This window comes from Astyanax mexicanus, chromosome 22 (genome assembly GCF_023375975.1).
Source record: "Astyanax mexicanus isolate ESR-SI-001 chromosome 22, AstMex3_surface, whole genome shotgun sequence".
Lineage (NCBI taxonomy): Eukaryota > Metazoa > Chordata > Actinopteri > Characiformes > Acestrorhamphidae > Astyanax > Astyanax mexicanus.
This window is the reverse complement of record NC_064429.1, coordinates 17,946,327-17,965,868: the sequence shown is the minus strand read 5'-3', so window position 1 is coordinate 17,965,868 and position 19,542 is coordinate 17,946,327. Positions and strand designations below refer to the sequence as shown.

Here is a 19,542-nt window from a genome sequence, read left to right as displayed (position 1 = left end):
TACTCACTACTTACATATAAATATACTGGTCGTGCTGTGGATGATTCCATTGTGTTCCTGACAAACAAAAACACTAATCCAGGTTTTATGTAATGATTCTTTAATGAAGGAGAGAACTTTATCTGTTTTTGAGTTTAAGGCGCATGTGGGAATGTATCAGTGTAGCTGATTAACATACTGGCTAATCTACTGAGCTATTTATCGGGCTAGGGCTGCACGATTTAGGCAAAATATCTAATTGCAATTTTTCCACAGGATATTGCAACTACGATTTAAATTGTGATTATTTTAATCCATTAAACTCTAAACCTGTATTAGTAAGTAACATATCTATTAAATATAATTATTAATTTTTATATTTTACACAATAAAAAAAATCCCAGGGTTCTCACATTAAATGCATTAAATGTTGTCAGTTTTATTTTTAAGTTTTAAGGAACAAAAAAAAGTGTGATTATGAGCCCAAAGACTACAATCCCCAGCACTCTACAGACTACAAATGTGGTGACGTCGTGGCACATGTGCTACAACGTCATAACGCGTCTCCGGATCAGCAGACTGCGTCTTCTTTGATTTTGTCAAATTTAAAAACCTCTGGAATATAATCAAGAGGAAGATGGATGATCACAAGCCATCAAACCAAGCTGAACTGCTTGAATTTTTGCACCAGAAGTGGCATAAAGTTATCCAAAAGCAGTGTGTAAGATTGGTGGAGGAGAGAACATGCCAAGATGCATAAAAACAAAGGAAATGGTTGTTGACTTCAGGAGAGCACAACACACCCACTCTCCACTCAACATCGACGGGTCCTCTGTGGAGATTGTTAAGAGCACCAAATTCCTTGGTGTCCACTTAGCAGATAACCTCACCTGGACCCTGAACACCAGCTCTACAGCCAAGAAAGCCCAGCAGCGTCTCTACTTCCTCCGGAAGCTGAGAAAGGCCCGTCTCCCTCCACCCATCCTCACACTCTTCTATAGAGGGACCATTGAGAGCATCTTGAGCAGCTGCATCACTGCCTGGTTTGGGACCTGCACCGTCTCTGACCGCAAGACCCTCCAGCGTATTGTGAGGACAGCTGAGAGGATCATCTGCGTCTCTCTCCCCTCCATCACGGACATTTACACCACTCGCAGCATCCGCAAAGCAACCAGCATTGTGAATGACCCCACTCATCCCTCACACAAACTATTCTCCCTCCTGCCTTCGGGAAGAAGGTACCGCAGCATCCGTTCCAGCACGACCAGATTCTGCAACAGCTTCTACCCCCAAGCCATCAGACTCCTTAACTGCAGAGACTGAACTGATGGTTTTTCTGTACATGCACACACACTCTTACCCCACTTACCCCAGAAAATGGAAAGCACTAAAAACCCTACTACCTCACTGGACTCTATTGCACACTGTGTAATAGAGTAATTACTACCTCACCTGGTCTTTTTTGCACACTGCAAAATTTACACAGTCTTGTTATTTATTATTCTTTGTCTGTATTGTGTTGTATTGTCTGTCTGCACTTTTGTACTGTTGCACTATTGTTCTGTCTACACTGTGTTTATGTGCACCATGGTCCTTGGAGGAACGTTGTTTCGTTTCACTGTGTACTCTGTATATAGCTGAAATGACAATAAAAACCACTTTGACTTTGACTTTGAAAAACTGTAAGCAAACAAAGCTGTAATTCTAAAAAAAGACTTTCTTTTAAAGTCAAATGAGTGCTGGATGTGAATCTACACAGATTTCTCTCCTAAAAACGTTTTATTTGGGTGTGTAAAGAGCTTCCGTTTATTTACATTAAGCTTAGATTCCAGAATTTCTTCTGCACTAAAGCTGGAGCATTAGCATTAGTGATAGCTAGCGGTTCATCACACGTAGCTTGTTTTAACATGGTAAACACAGTCTACAGGATACAGTCTGATATACTCACTTTTGAATGGCAAAAGGGCTAGCGCTTAGTGCGGTTAGTGCAGAATACTAATGCTGCTCCAGCAGTGCTAGCCAGGGTTAGCAGAAGACTACAGGTCGATAATAATCACCTTTGAATGGGTAAAGAGTTAGTGCTAGAGCTAGCTAGCGGCTAATGCTAACTGAAACGCCTGTTTAACGCTGTACTTCAGCAGAGAGGCTTTACTGCTCCTTACAACCTGACTGGTAAAATTCGAACATAAGGGGCACTGGATTAAAAGGTGCATTGTCGATTTTTGGGGAAATGAAAGGATTAAAAGATTAGAAAGTGCGCCTTATAGTGCAAAAAATGCGGTATATATTTGCATTGAGTGCCTCAATGAAAAAAACTCAGATTTATGCTCTCGACAGCTTTAAAGTTAAAGTTCTGATTAATCCTAATTACATAAAGTATACTGTAAATGAGTTTCCCAAACGTAAAAGAATACAATTTTCCACCTTCTTTCACAACGCCTTTTAATAATATTTAACAATATAATGCAGATAAGCGTTCTTCAGGGAGCCGAATGCAGTACACAAGAGAGATATGATATCAGCTGTAACTGTATCCAAACTGATATGAAACCCCCGTGGCAGTATATTAGCTAACCTGAAGATAAATCAGTAAATTAACCTGCGACATTCATGAGGTTAAATGAAGATTATTACATTACTGATGGGAGATACAGTATATATCCTCTACCACAGGTTTACTAATGATGCTACCGCACAGTGATAATGATCTCTGGTAGGGATGACAGAAATAATTAAAATGCCTAAGCAATTACCTGTTCGATTTGCATTCATTTTTCTAAACGTGCCATAGGATGCTGGTAGAAAATAGAATGAATCATGAATCTTCTCAAATATATATTTATAGAGCTCTGAGAATATACAGCTTAGTAGACCCTAAATAGTATGCTATTCCAGCTGGTGAAGACAGTTTTGTAGGTTTTATAGGAAAAGAGATTTCAAACTTCAGACTCTCAAAACACTCTTATAACTAGAGTTATTTGGCAACCGAGAATATTCAGCCAAAATAAAAAAAATGTTTTTGGATAACAATAAAATGAGGCATTGTTTAGCTTTCTTCCGGTATAAATTGGATTCTGAATCTGAAAATGTGATTCATGTTTGGAAAGGCTTCTAGCTGCATATAAAAGCTACAGTGGACTGTTTTCTTTTGTGGGACGTTACGTTTTATGAAGTGTTTAAAGGGGGTTTTCACACCAGCACTATTTGATTCAATTAAAAAGGCTCTGGTTCGTTTGTACCCTTAGTGCGGTTCGATTGAGCAGGTGTGTAAACAGTAATCGCACTCGGGTGCAGATCGAAACAACCTCTACTAGCAGGTGTTGGTTCGGTCCCAAACAAACCCTGAAGCGGTTCACTTGTGGTGAAAACTTGATTCGATCTCGATCTGACCCAGATATCAAATATTATTCTGACTCATGCTTAGTCTTTACGTTAGCTCCCCCTAGTGGTGCAGTTCCTGCAGAGACACTGAGCAGCCTGCTGGAAGCATGGAGGATCATGCAAGCATCTATCCAAATCTGATCTTTATTTCCCCTTGTTCAAGCATTATCTGTGAGTAATTTGTTTATTGAACCTCTTTTGAAGACTGTTTGTATCTTATTTTTGGTGGATGATTTGTTTTATAGCATTATTTTATCTGTGGAGTCATGCTAGTCAGTGGATGTTAGCTTTCCTATTGTGGTGTTTGTGATGGCTTCAACTGGCCTGTAGTATGGTGTAGCAACCTCTCAGCCAATGTGGCTGTTATTCTACTTATTGTATATAAATTGTTCTTTTAGTTATATAATGGAACTGAAAGCCATGTTTTCTTTTTTTTCTGTTTTCCCAGTTTTACACCGCTTCTATTAAAAACACTAAAAGGCTCCACGTGTCTTGGTTACTTAAGGAAGAGTGTTAAGCTGTATGCATAGCTGTGTACGCAAACGCACAGTGAAGGCAGAACAAATATACTTCTTTTATTTGAGTTAAACTGCTAATAAGGCAGAGCCAGATAACACTAATTACCACAGCTATGAACAAACGCTGCCTCTGCTGCTCCATGCTGTTTACACACGCGCTATGTGCTGGGTTCACTGTTCGCACATGTACTACGTTAACATCTGCGCTGCATGTCCCATAGAAAAACACTGTGTTTAAAAGCGCAGCTGAAGAGCGGGCTGTTTGGATGTTAGCATAGCCAGCTAACTAACTCTCCTGCTGTCCTTTTTCTCTTTTAGGCAGACTTTTGTCTGTCACAAACCCTGGAGATACCAATAGTGTTCGCTGAGCTAGGCGACCCTGATCCCGCCCCCCAACTGTCAAAACCATCCCTTTCAAAACTCGAGCTCAAAAGCCTCGCTCGAGCAAAAACAAAAGCCGCAAGTAATTCGCATCGCACGTGAGGAGATCTGTGAATTTGAGAGGAAAATAAACACCTGAAAGGAGAAAATTGAAGCTTGAGAGTGATATTCTGTTCAGCGTGCACACAATTCCCTTTTTTTTGCTCGCTAGTTTCACATTTGTGTTCACAAGAGGTTAATTTACACACGCAGAATGTTAAAACACTCTGGTTATTTTTTTTCACCTAATATTTTTGTGCCCCCTATTTTTGACATTGATGTGACGCCATAGAAAACGCCCTTAGAGTTGTTGTATTTTTTTTTTAAATCATTTTAAAGTCATGTTTGCAACTCAAGTGGATGGACTGTGTTTTTGACTGTGTTTATGTTCCTATTGGGTTTGAAAGCGATGGTTACTAGGTATTATTTTTTGGTAAGTCTTCAACTTCCACAGGTTCGATAGATGAATTTAGGTGACCTACCCGCTGTGTTCTTCAACTCTTTCCTGCGTGTTGGGGAGTGGCTTAAGAAGGAGGGCTGCAGGAAGAACGTGGGATTTTCTTGGGTGGATTTTTTTTTTAACTGGCTTACACTACAGGAGTGGGCTTCCCAAAAGCTTCTTAGAGCACAAAAACTGATTCATAGATGGTGGAGTAAGCATCCCACTGAGCACTCTCTCTCCATTTGTAACTGGGCCCTGATGTTTACAAAACCACCTACAACTTCTTAAATATTTAATAGTTTCTCGATATACTGTAAAATAACTTTTATAATATATTTGGGTTTGGTAAATAAATAGGCCTTTTTGGACTAGGACAGTGGTACTAATGTAAAGCAATGTGTGCAGCAGGGTATCCACATCTAAAGGCATCTTTGATCACTGCAGCATTGCTAGCATGTTTGTTAGTAGGCCTCCAGCTAAACATACAGCAGAAGCTGAATCCTCACTCAAAAGCACAGCTTCCAAAGACAAAAAATAAATGAAAATATGGCGAGGCACACATCACTTTCAGCTTTATATACAATATGTGGATAACTAGAACAAATCACTGTGTTGTGTTTCTGAAAATACTAGCTTCTGACAGTTAAGACGTCACGTGGAGACAACACATCCACATCACAAGGACAAGCATTGCTTCAGGAACAAATCAACAGAATTGCTTCACTAACATTGTACTTGTGCCTTTAAATGCTCAAACTCAGTTTACCTCAACGTTTAGGTGTTATATAAGTGGATTTTTACTCAAAATATTATTATCTACAAAAGCTAATGACAGAAGAAAGTTTGAGAACCAAACGTTGTGGTATTGTGGTATATGTAACTTTTGCAGGTGTAGAGTAGGACTGTACAATGACAAGAACTTATATATGTATATAATATGTACCATGATACAGGGATTTTAATTCAATATTTCACAATAGACTGCAATACTCTAAGCAATGCAATATTTATAAGGTGATTGTTTTATCAAGTTTTATGAAAACTATCATAGTTTTATAAAATCTGCGTATTTTTTTTTTTTTTTACATTTTATGCAATCAGAACAGTGGGATCCAACTAGCACATCTAGCACAAATGTGTAAAATGTAAATTTAATTATATATCACGTGTACTGTAAAATCACCAAATGCTCTTCTCTGCCAATCAGATCTGTGCAGATTCGGGACCGCGGAACACACACAGGCGAAGTACACAGTGAGAGGTTGCAGTCGGAGAATAAAACGAGAAAGTCTCATTCAAATGGTGCGCACCAGAGACAAAAATTTAAATACTACATTTATAAAACATACTAACAGTAATAATATTAAATCAAATAAAACTGCTGTTTTTTAAGTTCAGCAAGCATTCCTCCATTTATGGTACAATTTGTTATTCATGTAATTATGATGACAGGCAGGCACAGAGACTGTAAAAAAAGATGGACGTCGTGTCGCCGTTCCCATTCATTCAATGAAAATGAAGCCAAAATCTTCCGCCATGTTGGCGATCCTGACACTCGATTCTGCGCAGTAGAGACCAGAGGAGGGAGAAAGACTGTGTTGAGACAGCCTACTCATTTAAATAACCCCGCCCCTAAGGGCTGCTGAGCGGAGCGAATCTGACTGTCTGTGATTGGTCCCACCCATAACCAGACCTTTTACAATAACCACACCTTTTTGAATAGAGCTGAATAACCTTCTTAAAAACGAATTCTGTGGGGATATACAAATTTAACAATATAAGCAGAGGTTACACTAGCCGCTGCATTTAAATAAAGGAGGTAGAATTACAGTATATTGGAAAAAAAAACTTGATTGAAAGTTGTCTGTTTTGCCATTGAAACCTATGGGGATGGGTAGGGTTACACAGCTTTCTGAAACCGAACAGCAGGGGGCGCCCGACCTGTGGTGGCTTCACTTTTGAGAGACGATGCTCTGTCCAGCTATACACAGTCTATGGGCAGGCCTAAATCTAATATAAATAAAATCAAATAGAATAAATATAGCATTTTGATTCACATTAATAGACTCAATAAGTTAAATTATTGAGGGTGTTTCCATTTATTGTATGTTAAGTCGATAATGCAATTATTGTGACAGGCCTATTTAAAACAATAAATACTATTGAAATATACTGAATAGAACTTGTAATTTGTTTTTTCTTTTAGTTGTTGATAAAACACTGACAGAACTAATAGGCTTCTTCAGTATACAGGATAAAGCACTGAATCATAACACAAGTTAAAAATGACGACTGGACCTTTCTCTAATTAGACTGTACTAAATTCTTATTAAATACCCTTGGCGTAAACTAATAATTCAAAAACAATACAGTGTTTTTGAGAATCAGTAGAATATTTGGAAATAAAATTATGCAATATCTTGATATAATGACCTTTTCTGACACCCCTACTGTTAATATTACAAGTAAAGAGTTATGTAATAGTTTGGGGGGTTTGGATTTGGTCTGTATTTGTGTTTATTTGTGTTTCTGCATTTAGAACAGGGAGGACAAAACAGTGTTTAAGGTTCAGAGTTTGTCAGTTTAATGTACCAAACTCTCATTATTTAACTATACTAAGAGAGACATACTTTTCCATTCTGGGTCACCTTTAATCCCTGCCTGGAAAATGGATAAATCATGTATTGTTTATCCATATTGTTTCACCCCAGAGGTGGGTATAATATGGTGTAAAATATCAGTCAGAAAACACTAGAGATCTTCTTGAAACTGGAGGAATTATTTGTGCAGTTGTGGACAAATTGTCAGCGGTCCAGTTAAGCACTACGAATCAGTCCGATGTGTCTTTTAAGGTGAAACCTATTGATGGAAGCTGTGAACCCTGAATTATTACAGGGGTTGACAGACAATTTACTAAACGCTCTTGGTTTGCGTGGCCCAGGTGGAAATGTGAGATGTGAAAATATTTGCATTGAATCGTGTTATTTGAGGGAAATAATGAAGCCCTGTGAGACAGATAAGCTCCAGATACACTTACTGATAGACAGAGCTCTGAATACAAATGAAGAAACTATACATTCCTCCAGGATTTGGAGTGCGGCAGAGGTAATAGCTTCTAAGACATATAGGAAAGTTAACAGCTCTCTCTGGGAGCGTATAAAGCTTTACTGTGGGAATGAGCCCACATGATTTTTGACAGGAGGCTTCAAACAATGATAATAATAATGCATAATGCAGTTCCCCTTTATTCGGGGCATGCAAGGAAGCAGGTTAATTAGAGATGAGCATACGCTGTGCTCATGTGGACATTGTGATGTGCTGAGAATAAAAGTGTGCCATATTGCCTCATATACGGAAATATCAGTATCGTTTTTGAAACAATAAAAAATGTCTATAAAATGATAATATCAGTATTCTGCAGACGTGTTCACACATAACATGGACATTGAGTCAGACTGGAGTCACAAATTTGATGACTTGGTACTTGACTTGACATCAAAAAAGACTTTGACTTTACCTTTACTGACTGAGCCATGAAAGACTCAGAACTGGACTATTAATACTTGGAACTTAGAATTTGACGGAGAAGACTCAAGACTTGGCTTAGGACTTGACTGTCAAGACTCGGGACCTGACTTTTAAGACATAGATCTGGACCCTGGAATTGTGTCAAGACTTGGGACTTGACTCAGTCCTTGAGTATTAAGACTTAGATCGGGACTCTGGACTTGACTGTTAAGACTTCTGACTTGAGTCAGGACTTCACTGTTAAGACTTGGAACTTGACTCAGAACTTGACTATTAAGACTTGGAACTTGACTGTTAAGACTTGGAACTTGACTTGGGACTTCACTCTGGACTTGACTGTCAAGACTTGGGGCTTGACTCATATCGTCAAGAATACCGTTTCATGGCTCTGAGTGGGCCAGCATATTACGGCACTGTGGTGCTTTCCATCAGCAGCCAGAGTCTGAGAGAGCACAATTGGCCTTGCTATCTCTAAATGGGTAGATGTTGCTCTCTCCCTGCATCACTTCTAGCGTGATTGGTCAGCACAGGTGTCTGTTGGCTGATGTATTAGAGCTGGGGATCCGGTGCTTTCCTCTGTGTGTGCCCAGGCTACCACATGAGGCTGTATTTTTTCCCACTTTCACACAATCAGTTCACACAAATTAAGCCCTTATTTCACTCCTACTCCCCAAACGCAGCCTTTGCCGATGTGACATAACAGTGACGTGAGCTGGGCCTGGAGGTCCAGCTGTCCGTGCATGAGTCAGAGGAAACCCCTGTGAGCAAAAAGCTGTTGACGGCAACAACAGCAGAGTTTACACTGGCCGGTGCAGCCTGGGTTACACACGCTCAACAAACAATAGCTGCTTGGACCGTGGCCAATCCTATCACAACCACCGGCCAGAGAGAGCTGCAGTCATAATCCGTCATCTCTTTTCTCCAACGGAGCCGAACGCATGAACAGACTGTGGGGCGAACTCACGCCGGGGAGCTTAGCATTAAAAAAAAAAGTAAAGCAGCGAATCACCCTCCCTACACTTCATAATTATATAACCTCGCCTGATCTGACATTATTATGTGTACACTGCATTCCAGAACTATTATTTACAGTGTAATCATCCCTCCTCTCTGTCCAGTAGAGGATTTGGGATTTGTACTACAACACACTAAGGCCTATAACATACATAATCTATTTTTTTCCCCTGTGGTCAATTTATGACCACTTACATTTGTCCTCTCTTTATCCGTTATCCCTCTTTATCCAGCAGAACCGAACAGGCTGTTTTTGTTAAGCTGTCTAAAAGTCTAACATATACAGCTCTGGAAAAAAAAGAGACCACTTCAGTTTCTGAATCAGTTTCTCTGATTTTGCTATTTATAGGTATATGTTTGAGCAAAATTAACTTTGTGGTTTTATTCCATAAACTACGAACAACATTTCTCCCAAATTCCAAAATGTCAAAAATATTACAAATGACAAAAATATTGTCATTTAGAGCATTTATTTGCAGAAAATGAGAAATGGATAAAATAACAAAAAATATACAGAACTTTCAGACCTCAAATAATGCAAACAAAATGGGTTCATCATATTAAGAAATCAATATTTGGTGGAAAAATATTTGGTGGAAAAATAGTTTTTAATCATAGTTTTCATGCATCTTGGCATGTTCTCCTCCACCAGTCTTACACACTGCTTTTGGATAACTTTATGCCACTCCTGGTGCAAAAATTCAGGCAGTTCAATTCATTTTTAAGAGGTCTCATTTTTTCCCATAGCTATACAACCAGCCTCTGGGCTCTTTAAACCTGTCTGATTATTGCATGATCTCCAAATGATTGTTTGAGCTGACTACAGCCACAGCTACACTCATTGACAACCCCATAAAAAATGCACCAAACAGGAGTTGTTAGAATTGAATGAAACATAATATGTGTAAATGTAATAAGGATAATTGTACTGTAAGTTATTAAAATATTAAAGCAGAAGGATACTTTTGGGTCCTAGATACAAGACGAGATATGGTTGGGCAGATATTGAGGCATACCCATGGCATCATATGGCAAATTTGCCCACAGATGTTGCAGCTGGGCCTATAAATCCTGCACATTTGTAGATTTCTGAAGATGGTATTGCAGCTGGTAACATATGTGCTCAGTTAGCAAAATTAATCTGGCAAATGAAGAGCCAAGGAAGAGCTACAAATTAATGCAGAAATTCCTGGAAAACCCTTACTGTGTGTGAACATTATCCTGCTGAAAAAATGCCAGTTTGAAGCCCTGCCATGTGAGGCAACACATGTGGCCACAGCACGTAATGCACATATTGCTGAGCTTGTATGCAATTAGACATAAAATAAAATAAAAAAAAAGATGAAAAGATTATAAGGTTCTAGTCTGTAGCAGATGAACTGCAAATTAAATAAGTAGTGGCTGACTAGGGTTAGACAACTTCTAACCCTAGTCTAACCCTACTTCTCTTAGTCAGCTAGAAAAAATATCACAGGGCCCTGTTATATTTATCTATAGGCGAGCCGTCAACCAGGCAGTCTGATTTTTATTTACATGTCAGTGTGTCATTGCTATCGTAACAACAGGAAAAGTACATCTTTTACGGCTTCAAATACACAAAAGGAGTGTAGTTATTCTCGTAAATAATCATGGGTGTGTTTTGGGCGTAACGTGAAATAATAAATCAGTGTGTCTTTTGCCTAACATTCCCTTTAAGAGCCAGGTGTGCTCTGACTTTGGCACGTTCTTATCTTAACAGCGCAGTGCTTTGTGGGTCTCAGCAGTGGATACTTTCTTGCACATACCTCAGCAGCTCATTTGAGAGAACAGCAAAGTAATTTTAGTCTTTATTCTGTAAAAGTTAAAAATCTGGTTTGGGTTAGTGCAGCATGTCCGTCCGTGTGTGTGTTTAACGAGCGGGGGTGTACGCACACTGGATGAACGATATGGCTCTAGATCCCTTTATTTGTTCATGCACCACCAGTGGTAAGATCGCTATTTTGAGCACACCGTGTGGAAAATCATACTGGCATACAGCCTCTGTGCACTCACATAGCCAAAAACTGCCATAGCAAAGAAGGGTTAGTTCGCCAGGGATGCCCATTATCACCAATGTTGTTCACATTGGCTACAGAACCCCTCGCAACCCAGATAACATGCCCATGTGGGGGGTGTACGGGTAGCCCAACTAGAAACTAGAATGTTTTGTCCACAGTCTTCATGTTGGCCCCAGATAGGGCTGCCCAACAAGCGTCAGTAATAGTACCAGAGGGGGTTAAACCTGGGCCCCATCTGTGTTGTACACTGCAGGCTATTCACCCCATCTGAGATCAGGGTGGTGTGTAATGATAGGGCTCATCTGAGAAGCCCCACATGTACAAATCCACTCAGAACCCACTCAGAATCTGATATCACCTAGCCCATGTACTGCACATGTGGGCCCGACCTGAGCATGATGGCTGGGACTGAAAATAAGACACAAACACATTTATAAAAACTGTACAGCAAAGTTTTGTTAGGCATATATCTTTTTGCAAAGTGGGTGATACGGCCCTAAAATAATATTGCAAGTTTTCAGGGTGTTTGAAAATATTATATTAATTTCACGAATATAATACTTAAAAATATATTTTTTAACTTTTGTACTTATGTAACAGTAACTTACCAACAGTCTTATTTTGTAAACAAGGTAATAAAGTAAGTAAAGTAGCAAAAAGTCCAAAAGACCAAAATACTAAAGTACAGAATATTTATTCCATACATATAAACTGTAAACAGAACCAATTAACGCATTTTTCAGACTACACGCCAGACTATAAATGAAAGTCTATTTTCTTATTTATTTTCAAACACAAGGCACACTGGCTTATAAGGCACGTTGTGGTGCGTTTCCCAAAAGCGACCAATCTTAGCATCTCTGGGCTGGAGATCTACCAGCCTGTAGCACTTCATCCCATTACACTTCATGTCCCAAAACAGATTTTTTGTTTTGAGGCCTGCCACGTAACGGCTTGGAAAAATATCTGGCCCGCGGCCAAACTTAATTGCCAACCCCTGATCTACTGTATGTTATACCAGCTTTTGAAATGTAATCTAATTTTTTAAGAGTGAGGATTTCTAACACTTCCCCTTGTAACTTGCTTTCAAGGATAAGAGTGACATTTGAAAACAAGGGGTATTGCCACAAATGAGAAATAGGATTGGGCCTTAGTTTTCCATATGAGCCCTTCAGCAGAATCAAACCAGGTGCACAGCTGTAACTTTTGATTACACCATGTCCCTATTGTACTGTTCACAGTTCACTGACCGCTATCCAGGCATGCATTGCATTGCATGCAACTGTCAGCTAAGCCTCAGTGATGGACAAATGCAGTGCAAATCCCACAGCAAAGCTCCTGCCAACACATCTACATCTATCAAATTCTATGAATGCAGACTTCTCTTTTCTATTAGTCCGGTAGCACCAACAAATGAGAATAACATACTGGCTTAAGGTGGTGATGTATAGAATATACGGAATGAATGTTACAGTGGTCATATTACACAGAAAGAACGGAAGTTGGCCATATTCTGCTGTGGATTTATAGAAGGGATTAAAGGTTTAACTGTACAATATCCTATTTAGCATACACACCGAGAAAAGATATCTTATGCATATTGTTAAGCCCGCTATACTGTTGCGCTCACAACAGTCGCTATCAAAACTGAACTTACAGACTAAGCCTACTAAGCGTACCAAGATTTGATGTTCAACGCCTGTGTTAGAAAAGAATAGAGCAGCCTTGTAATAAGATGTGGCTTGTTTTGCCGTCCTTTATTTACTTCGATGATAAAATTGTAATTCATTATTTACACAGCTTAGCATAGTCTTAACACATCAACGTTCTTAAGTTTAAGTTCTTAAATTTCTATGCAAACTGTAAGCTGCGGAGAGGATGGAACTGTTGTTAAACATTTGAAATCTGAGGAAAATGCCCATTACTTTACACATTAAGGGCTTTATCAAACATTCTGCGCAAGGTGCTTTGCGATGCTCGTTGCTATCTTACACCCTGTCAATAGTTTACAGTATTTTCATGCCTTGTGCCCTTGCTGTTGAAATAGCATCAGAGTTTAGGAATATATCTATCTGCCGTGTGTCTATCGGGCAATACAGGTGCGCCACCGACTGATTAAAACCCTGACAACAGTCAACGGTCAGCCGCCCAATCATATCTTTGCCATGCAGGAGATTTCTTTCCTGAAAACGGTTTATTTGGGTGAGTAAAGCGCTTCCATTTATTTTCAGTAAGCTTAGATTTTCAAATTTCTCCAGCACTAAGGCTAGCTGGGGTTAGCAGCAGGCTACAAGCTGGTAATACTCATCTCTGAGTGTCCAAAGAGCTAGAGTTTAGCACAGTAAGCAGGTAATGCTAATTCTTGCTTTCTTGATTTACAGTGTTATGTGTATCTGCAATACACTATAAGTAGACAGTGTAGTGGGTGGCGATGATCGTGACCAGAAGCATCTGGCTAGCATTGTTGGTACCAGCAGACAACCAACTCTGACAGAAATCACATCCTACACAGGACGCTGTACCAGTTCCTGTCCCATTATAATTGGCACATCAGTGCTTAAATATACAAGTAAATGTGCCAAACACAAGCTGCTGTGAGGCAGATGACAAGAAAGAAGATATTACCTGTCAACAGCAATAGCCACCAGGGTAAAAACGGAAGCTGAGACTGATATTCCCTGCACCATTCCACTCATCTTACACACCATACTTCCAAACGGCCAGCCTGTAAAAAAAAAAAAAAAAAGAGAGAAATCACACACACAAAACATGCGAAAAACATAAACACACATATTCAGGTCATGTGTTTACAGAAGATATGGACCGATCAGTGTTTTTGGGACCGATTTCGACTACAGACTTCGATTCCGATACCAATCTTGGGCGGGACCAAATGCCACATTAATGCCACACAGGTGTCAGGCAAACCTGGTACAGATTCCCCCTGTTCCACACCTAAGAAAACACTGATGATTTATGCTGATAGTAAATTTAAAAAAAGAGTATTACTGACCAAAATAAACGCTTTTTGAAAAATAAACACCAGAATTTTTTATTTATATGCCAATATTGCAGGAATGTATATCCCAACATCAGCCACCTCACAGTCTGAACTATATTCCTACAGCTCTGTTACTCCTGCTGCTGTTAGCCTGTGAGCTAACTAGCTCAGTGACTCACTGGGCTGAAAGATGAACTGTAGAGACTTGTATTATCCAGTTAGTGGAGTTAAAACCTTTATCAACCTCTACACATATGAACTGCAGAAACTGTAAAAACGCTCCAGACAGACTGAGCTGAGCCTGTAGTCTGTAGCTTGTGGCTGGGCTGCAACACTGGCTGGGTGAAGACAGCAGGGTTCCTGCTGCAGCTCCAGTGGTTGGATGAGGAACTGCAGCTTCCTGTAAGTGAGAAGTTTCTTCAGTCATCCAACAGAAACTGCAGTGAGGAGCGAAAACCTATGCATATCCAGCTCTAAAAACACTGACTATAGTCTCCTGCTGTTGTTAGCTTGTGAGCTAACTAGCTTCGTGACTGCTCCTGAGGTTAGCTGCTGTAGAGAGCGGTGTTATCCTGTTATTGTGGTTAAAACCTTTTTCTTTTCACTGTGAGGCGCATTAGTCCTACATATGAACTGCAGAAACTGTAAAAACGCTCCAGACTGACTGAGCTTTGCCTGTAGCCCGTGGCTGGGCTGTAGCTCTGTGACTGGTGTAAAGACAGCGGGGCTTGTGCTGCTGCTGCAGCTCTGGCTAGTGGTTGGATGAGGAACTGCAGCTTCCTGTGAGCGAACAGTTTCTCTGGCCATCCACACACAGCTCTGATTAACTGCGTAACCCTAAACTCCTGAATCAGATCGGCTAAAATCAGAGAAATATCGGCCGATCGCCGATATCGTATTTTGGCTAAAAATCGTCCGATACCGATACACTGCCGATCGATCGTTCCATCTCTACTGCTTAACCCTAAACTCCTAAATCGGACTGGCTAAATTTTGGCCGAAAACCGACCAATACCGATACATAGCCGATCGATCATCCCATCTCTAGTTTACAGTGGCCTGCAAAAGAATTGGTATCTCAGTCAAGTTTCTTAAAGTGATCTTCAAAAAGTTTTTTATTTGTAGTTCACAGTCATCGTTTAGTAAAACAAGTTTCACAACTTCATAAATACTCACACTAATTACCCTTGTCCTAATTAGCCCTGTCATGATCATTACATTATCGACTCATCGTACTGTATAGGGACATGACCTCAGTCTTTCTGCTGACCTCAGCAGTGCCTGTTTTGTTTAGTTAGCACAAAGACTTCAATACAATAAATAAATGACATATATTTTGTGTTTGTGAATGGACCAAAGAGTCATTTACCTGCATAAGACATTCAGGAAGATTTATCAGACTACAAAATTTCAAACTTTCAGCTGTTTGTAATAAATCAATTAAACAAAAATAATTTAAATAGCTGAACACAACTAATAATAACAAGCGTTTTCACCAAATTCAACTCCAAATGCTTTTATGATTTTGATGTTTTTTTTTTATATATAAATTATTGGTTGTTCGGATCAGCAATTTCAGTTCAATTATATTTTTTTCTCTTACTCAGTGTTACTAAAGCCTGCTAGAGTAGATGTGTCAAGATGTGTCTCATTTTTAGTACATTAATATCTCACTATTATGTCCACAAATTTTCTATTCCACCTTAAATGCGGTAGCAGGTACAGCATGTTTTAAAGTATTTTCTGATTCTGACTCTGATGCTGTTAATGTAAGTGTCAGGTTATTTTTTTCATGTAAATTGTAATATTTTTAATGATAGTAGGCCGCTTGTTCCTTATATTATAACAACATTAGTACAAAGACAGTTTGGTTCATTACATAAAACGCTAATAAACTTTCATACTAACTCCACACCTCCTTGCTTGAATCCAGAGAGCCCTGACATTTAAAATTAGGCATTAATAACTTCTGGATTCTAACAAGGAGGTGTGGAGCTACTTTGAACCTGGATAACGGTGGAAAAAGCAATTTAGTGTGGCAAAATATGCCCCGTATCACCTAGTCTGAAGCGTGTTTGAAGCTGTCTGAAACTGTGTAAATTTCTGGATCTCGGCACACTGTGGGAGAACGAAGGTGTGCTATTCAATGTAAGTACTTTTTATCATGTTTTACTTAGTACTGTTGTATCATGTTTTACAAAAGTAAATTTTACAACAGAGTTCTCGGAGTTCACCATTCTACTCTCTAAACACTAGCTTGGATCTCTTAAGACTTTCTAAGTAATCTCTTTAACGCTTATTAGGATTCTTAAACAATTAAGGGGGAAGGAAATGAACAAAAAAACTCTAAATTTTAAAACTGAACTAGAAAGATACAGTTTCCTCAGCAATATCCTTCAGTTAATCAATACAACAGTGACTGGGGTGGATGGTGCATATTATCTACTTGGCTTGGGCTCTATTTGCATATTATCTTAACCGTAGAAGTTGATGATAAGAGGAAGACTAATGTAATCTCTTATGAAGTGTGAGGGCAGCACAATGTTCATTTTTCACTGGAGCCAGGCTGGCAGTGAGGTGGGGATAGCATCGGTGAAAGTTAATTCAGATTAGGTAAAGGTTTTCAGCAATGAATATCAAGCAAGTCACTGCCTTCCTGCCTCTGGCCCTAATCCCCCAACAGAAAATTAGCTATAGAGCAATTGAATTGTAAGTGGATCAGAGTGCTGGGATGCAGTTGTGTGGAGATGCTCCTTGGTCGTGTGCCATGTGGTTCAGTTTCACATCTGCTCCCACCAGTGGGATCTGGCATGTGTTGTTTACCACGGAGGAGAAATATTTGCTTAAAGGGAAAGGCATCTTAAGGACATGACATCAGTCATCATAACAACATATGAAATTCATATCTTAAATCATAAATATTTTAGCAAATAATCAACAAATGCAAATAATCTTAATAATTTCTGCTGAGCTTAATATACTGTATTTACTCTATATAAACCTATTACATTTATTTATTTTACTTTTTTTACAGTTTAGTTCTCCAGCACGGAGAGGCTGGAGCTGTATTACCATTAGCCGCTAAACGCTGCTTCCCTGTTCCCCTGCTGCTAACCCCGGCTAGCACTGCCGGAGCAGCATTAGTATTAGCTGCTAACCTTACTAGCTCTTTTATCGTTCAGAGGTGAGTATATCAGACTGCAGCCTGCGTGTTTACAGTGTTAAACAAGCTACAGGGTACGAACCGCTAGCTAATATTGCCCTGGTTTACTGGAACACCCAGGGTTCCTCAGTGTAGTGCTGTCAGTGGCATTAGCCACTAACCACTAGCGGTTAGCCGCTAATGCTAATGCTCCATCCTTCTCCAGTGATGGAGAAATTCGGGAATCCAAGCTTACTGTAAATAAACGGAAGCTCTTTACTCACCCAAATAATTAGCAGTTTTCAGGAGAGAAATCTGTGTAGATTAACACCCAGCACTCGTTTGACTTTAAAAGAAAGTCTTTTTTTTTTACATTTCTGTTTACTTAGCTTAGCTTTACTTAACTTAGTTAGCTACCCCTCCACCACCACCCAGTGGTGAGACCTGCTGAATTAGAAGGTCCTTATAGTGCCTCTTAAAATGAGCCTTAAAATTCAGGGTGCTTATGTATGAAAAAAGACCAGAAAAATATTGATAGTGCGCCTTATAATAACAATTATAGTGAATATATGGTAATAATAGCTGCTCTGTTGTGGACCTGAGTGTGGAAGAACAGGGTGAAAAAAAGAGAATAAAGTATGCAGAGAAACAGATATAGGACTTATCTTATTGTTCTTTTATTATGTAATTGCATTACTGGGCTGCACAGTGGCTAGATTGGTCTGGTGTGTACTGTATGTGTGTGTGTGGGTAAAATTCTGTAGTGTCTGATGCAGTCCTTCAGGTGGACGGTTGTTTCTGGTTAAGAGTACGCTGTATGATATTGGCTGCCACCTCTCACTGGTGTGTGTAAAAATGTGATTTTAGGTTCCTAAAAAAGGTGCTATATAAGTGTAACTTTATTCATTCATTCATTACCATTATATCAGTGGCTTGAAACTTGAGACTTTAAATCACAATAAAAGTAATTTATCACAATTATCAGCTGGAAATTATTTAAACACTACATAATTGCCATTTATTATCTTTCTGTTTATCCAATATATAATAGTCTTTAAGGATTAATGAGTGTTTAAAGTAGTAGATATTATTTATTTGGTCTTTAACAATCCTTAATGACAATTTACTGTTTAGGCTCACCTTTTTAGCAGCAGCCATGATATGGAATATTAAAGACTGAGGAAGGTGAAGATCTTATCAGATAAACTGAGAAAATTCAGTATGATAAAGTGTGAATTTACCAGCGATTAAAAAAGAAGCAAAACAATTAACACTCTTATCTCGTTTCACCACCTTGTGCCAGGCTAGGTTTAATGACTTGGCATGTTGATGTAATTTATTACTCATACACAGGAAACTGCAGATGTTTTAAAGTTTTAATGATTCTTGCTGTTCAGGCTTTTCATATCAGCATTGTGTGAAAATATGAATATTAATAATGTAGAAAATAAACAAGATGCTGGTACTGAATGTAAATTGTAAATGGTTCATTTGAAATCAGTGAAAGCATACATTTTTATTAAATCTGACCAAAATGATTTAATGATCAGCAGCAGTGAAAATCAAGCCATGCTTTCCATTACATTATAATTATGAAAATTAAAATGGCCACCAGTAAAAATGGACCGTATAAATTAGGAAAGCGCTAATATGAGAATTGCAGGCTGATACTGATATCCATTTTTACATATTTTTAATTTGCCTCATGTATGCATGCATCATCTGCAACTGCTAATTACACTGGGGCAAAATCCAAATGACTTAACAGTACAGAAAACATATTGCAGTTTATTTGAGAGAGAGACCAATGCAGCAAATATAAAATAAAATGTTAAAATTTCACTGTAGCAGCCCAGAGTAAGATACACAAATTTGATTGTGCAAATTTTGCAATAAATATTACAAATAAATATTGTTTTTAAATATCTAACCAAGGCAAATGCATTCTTGCATGATAGTAATGATCATATTAAAGGTTTTAAAAGTATTCCCATTCAATACTCAGGAAGAAACATATATTTTAGAGTTTAAAATACTTCTCTAGAAGTTGAAATCATGTAGTCACTTAAAAGTGTTAAACA

The 19,542-nt window shown here is 38.9% G+C and overlaps 1 protein-coding gene across 3 annotated transcripts in view; it reads right to left on the bottom strand.

Annotated features, from left to right (window-relative positions):
• Positions 1–19,542, bottom strand: part of npffr2a (neuropeptide FF receptor 2a) — a 76,450-nt gene that overhangs the window by 19,614 nt on the left and 37,294 nt on the right. For all 3 annotated transcript variants that reach the window (XR_007428949.1, XR_007428948.1, XM_007257710.3), the window contains exon 3: positions 13,944–14,043. Coding sequence is in view for 1 of the 3 variants with exons in the window: in XM_007257710.3 (XP_007257772.1) it covers positions 13,944–14,043 (100 nt within the window). In the remaining 2 variants the exon portion in view is untranslated. The remainder of the gene's footprint in view (positions 1–13,943; positions 14,044–19,542) is intronic.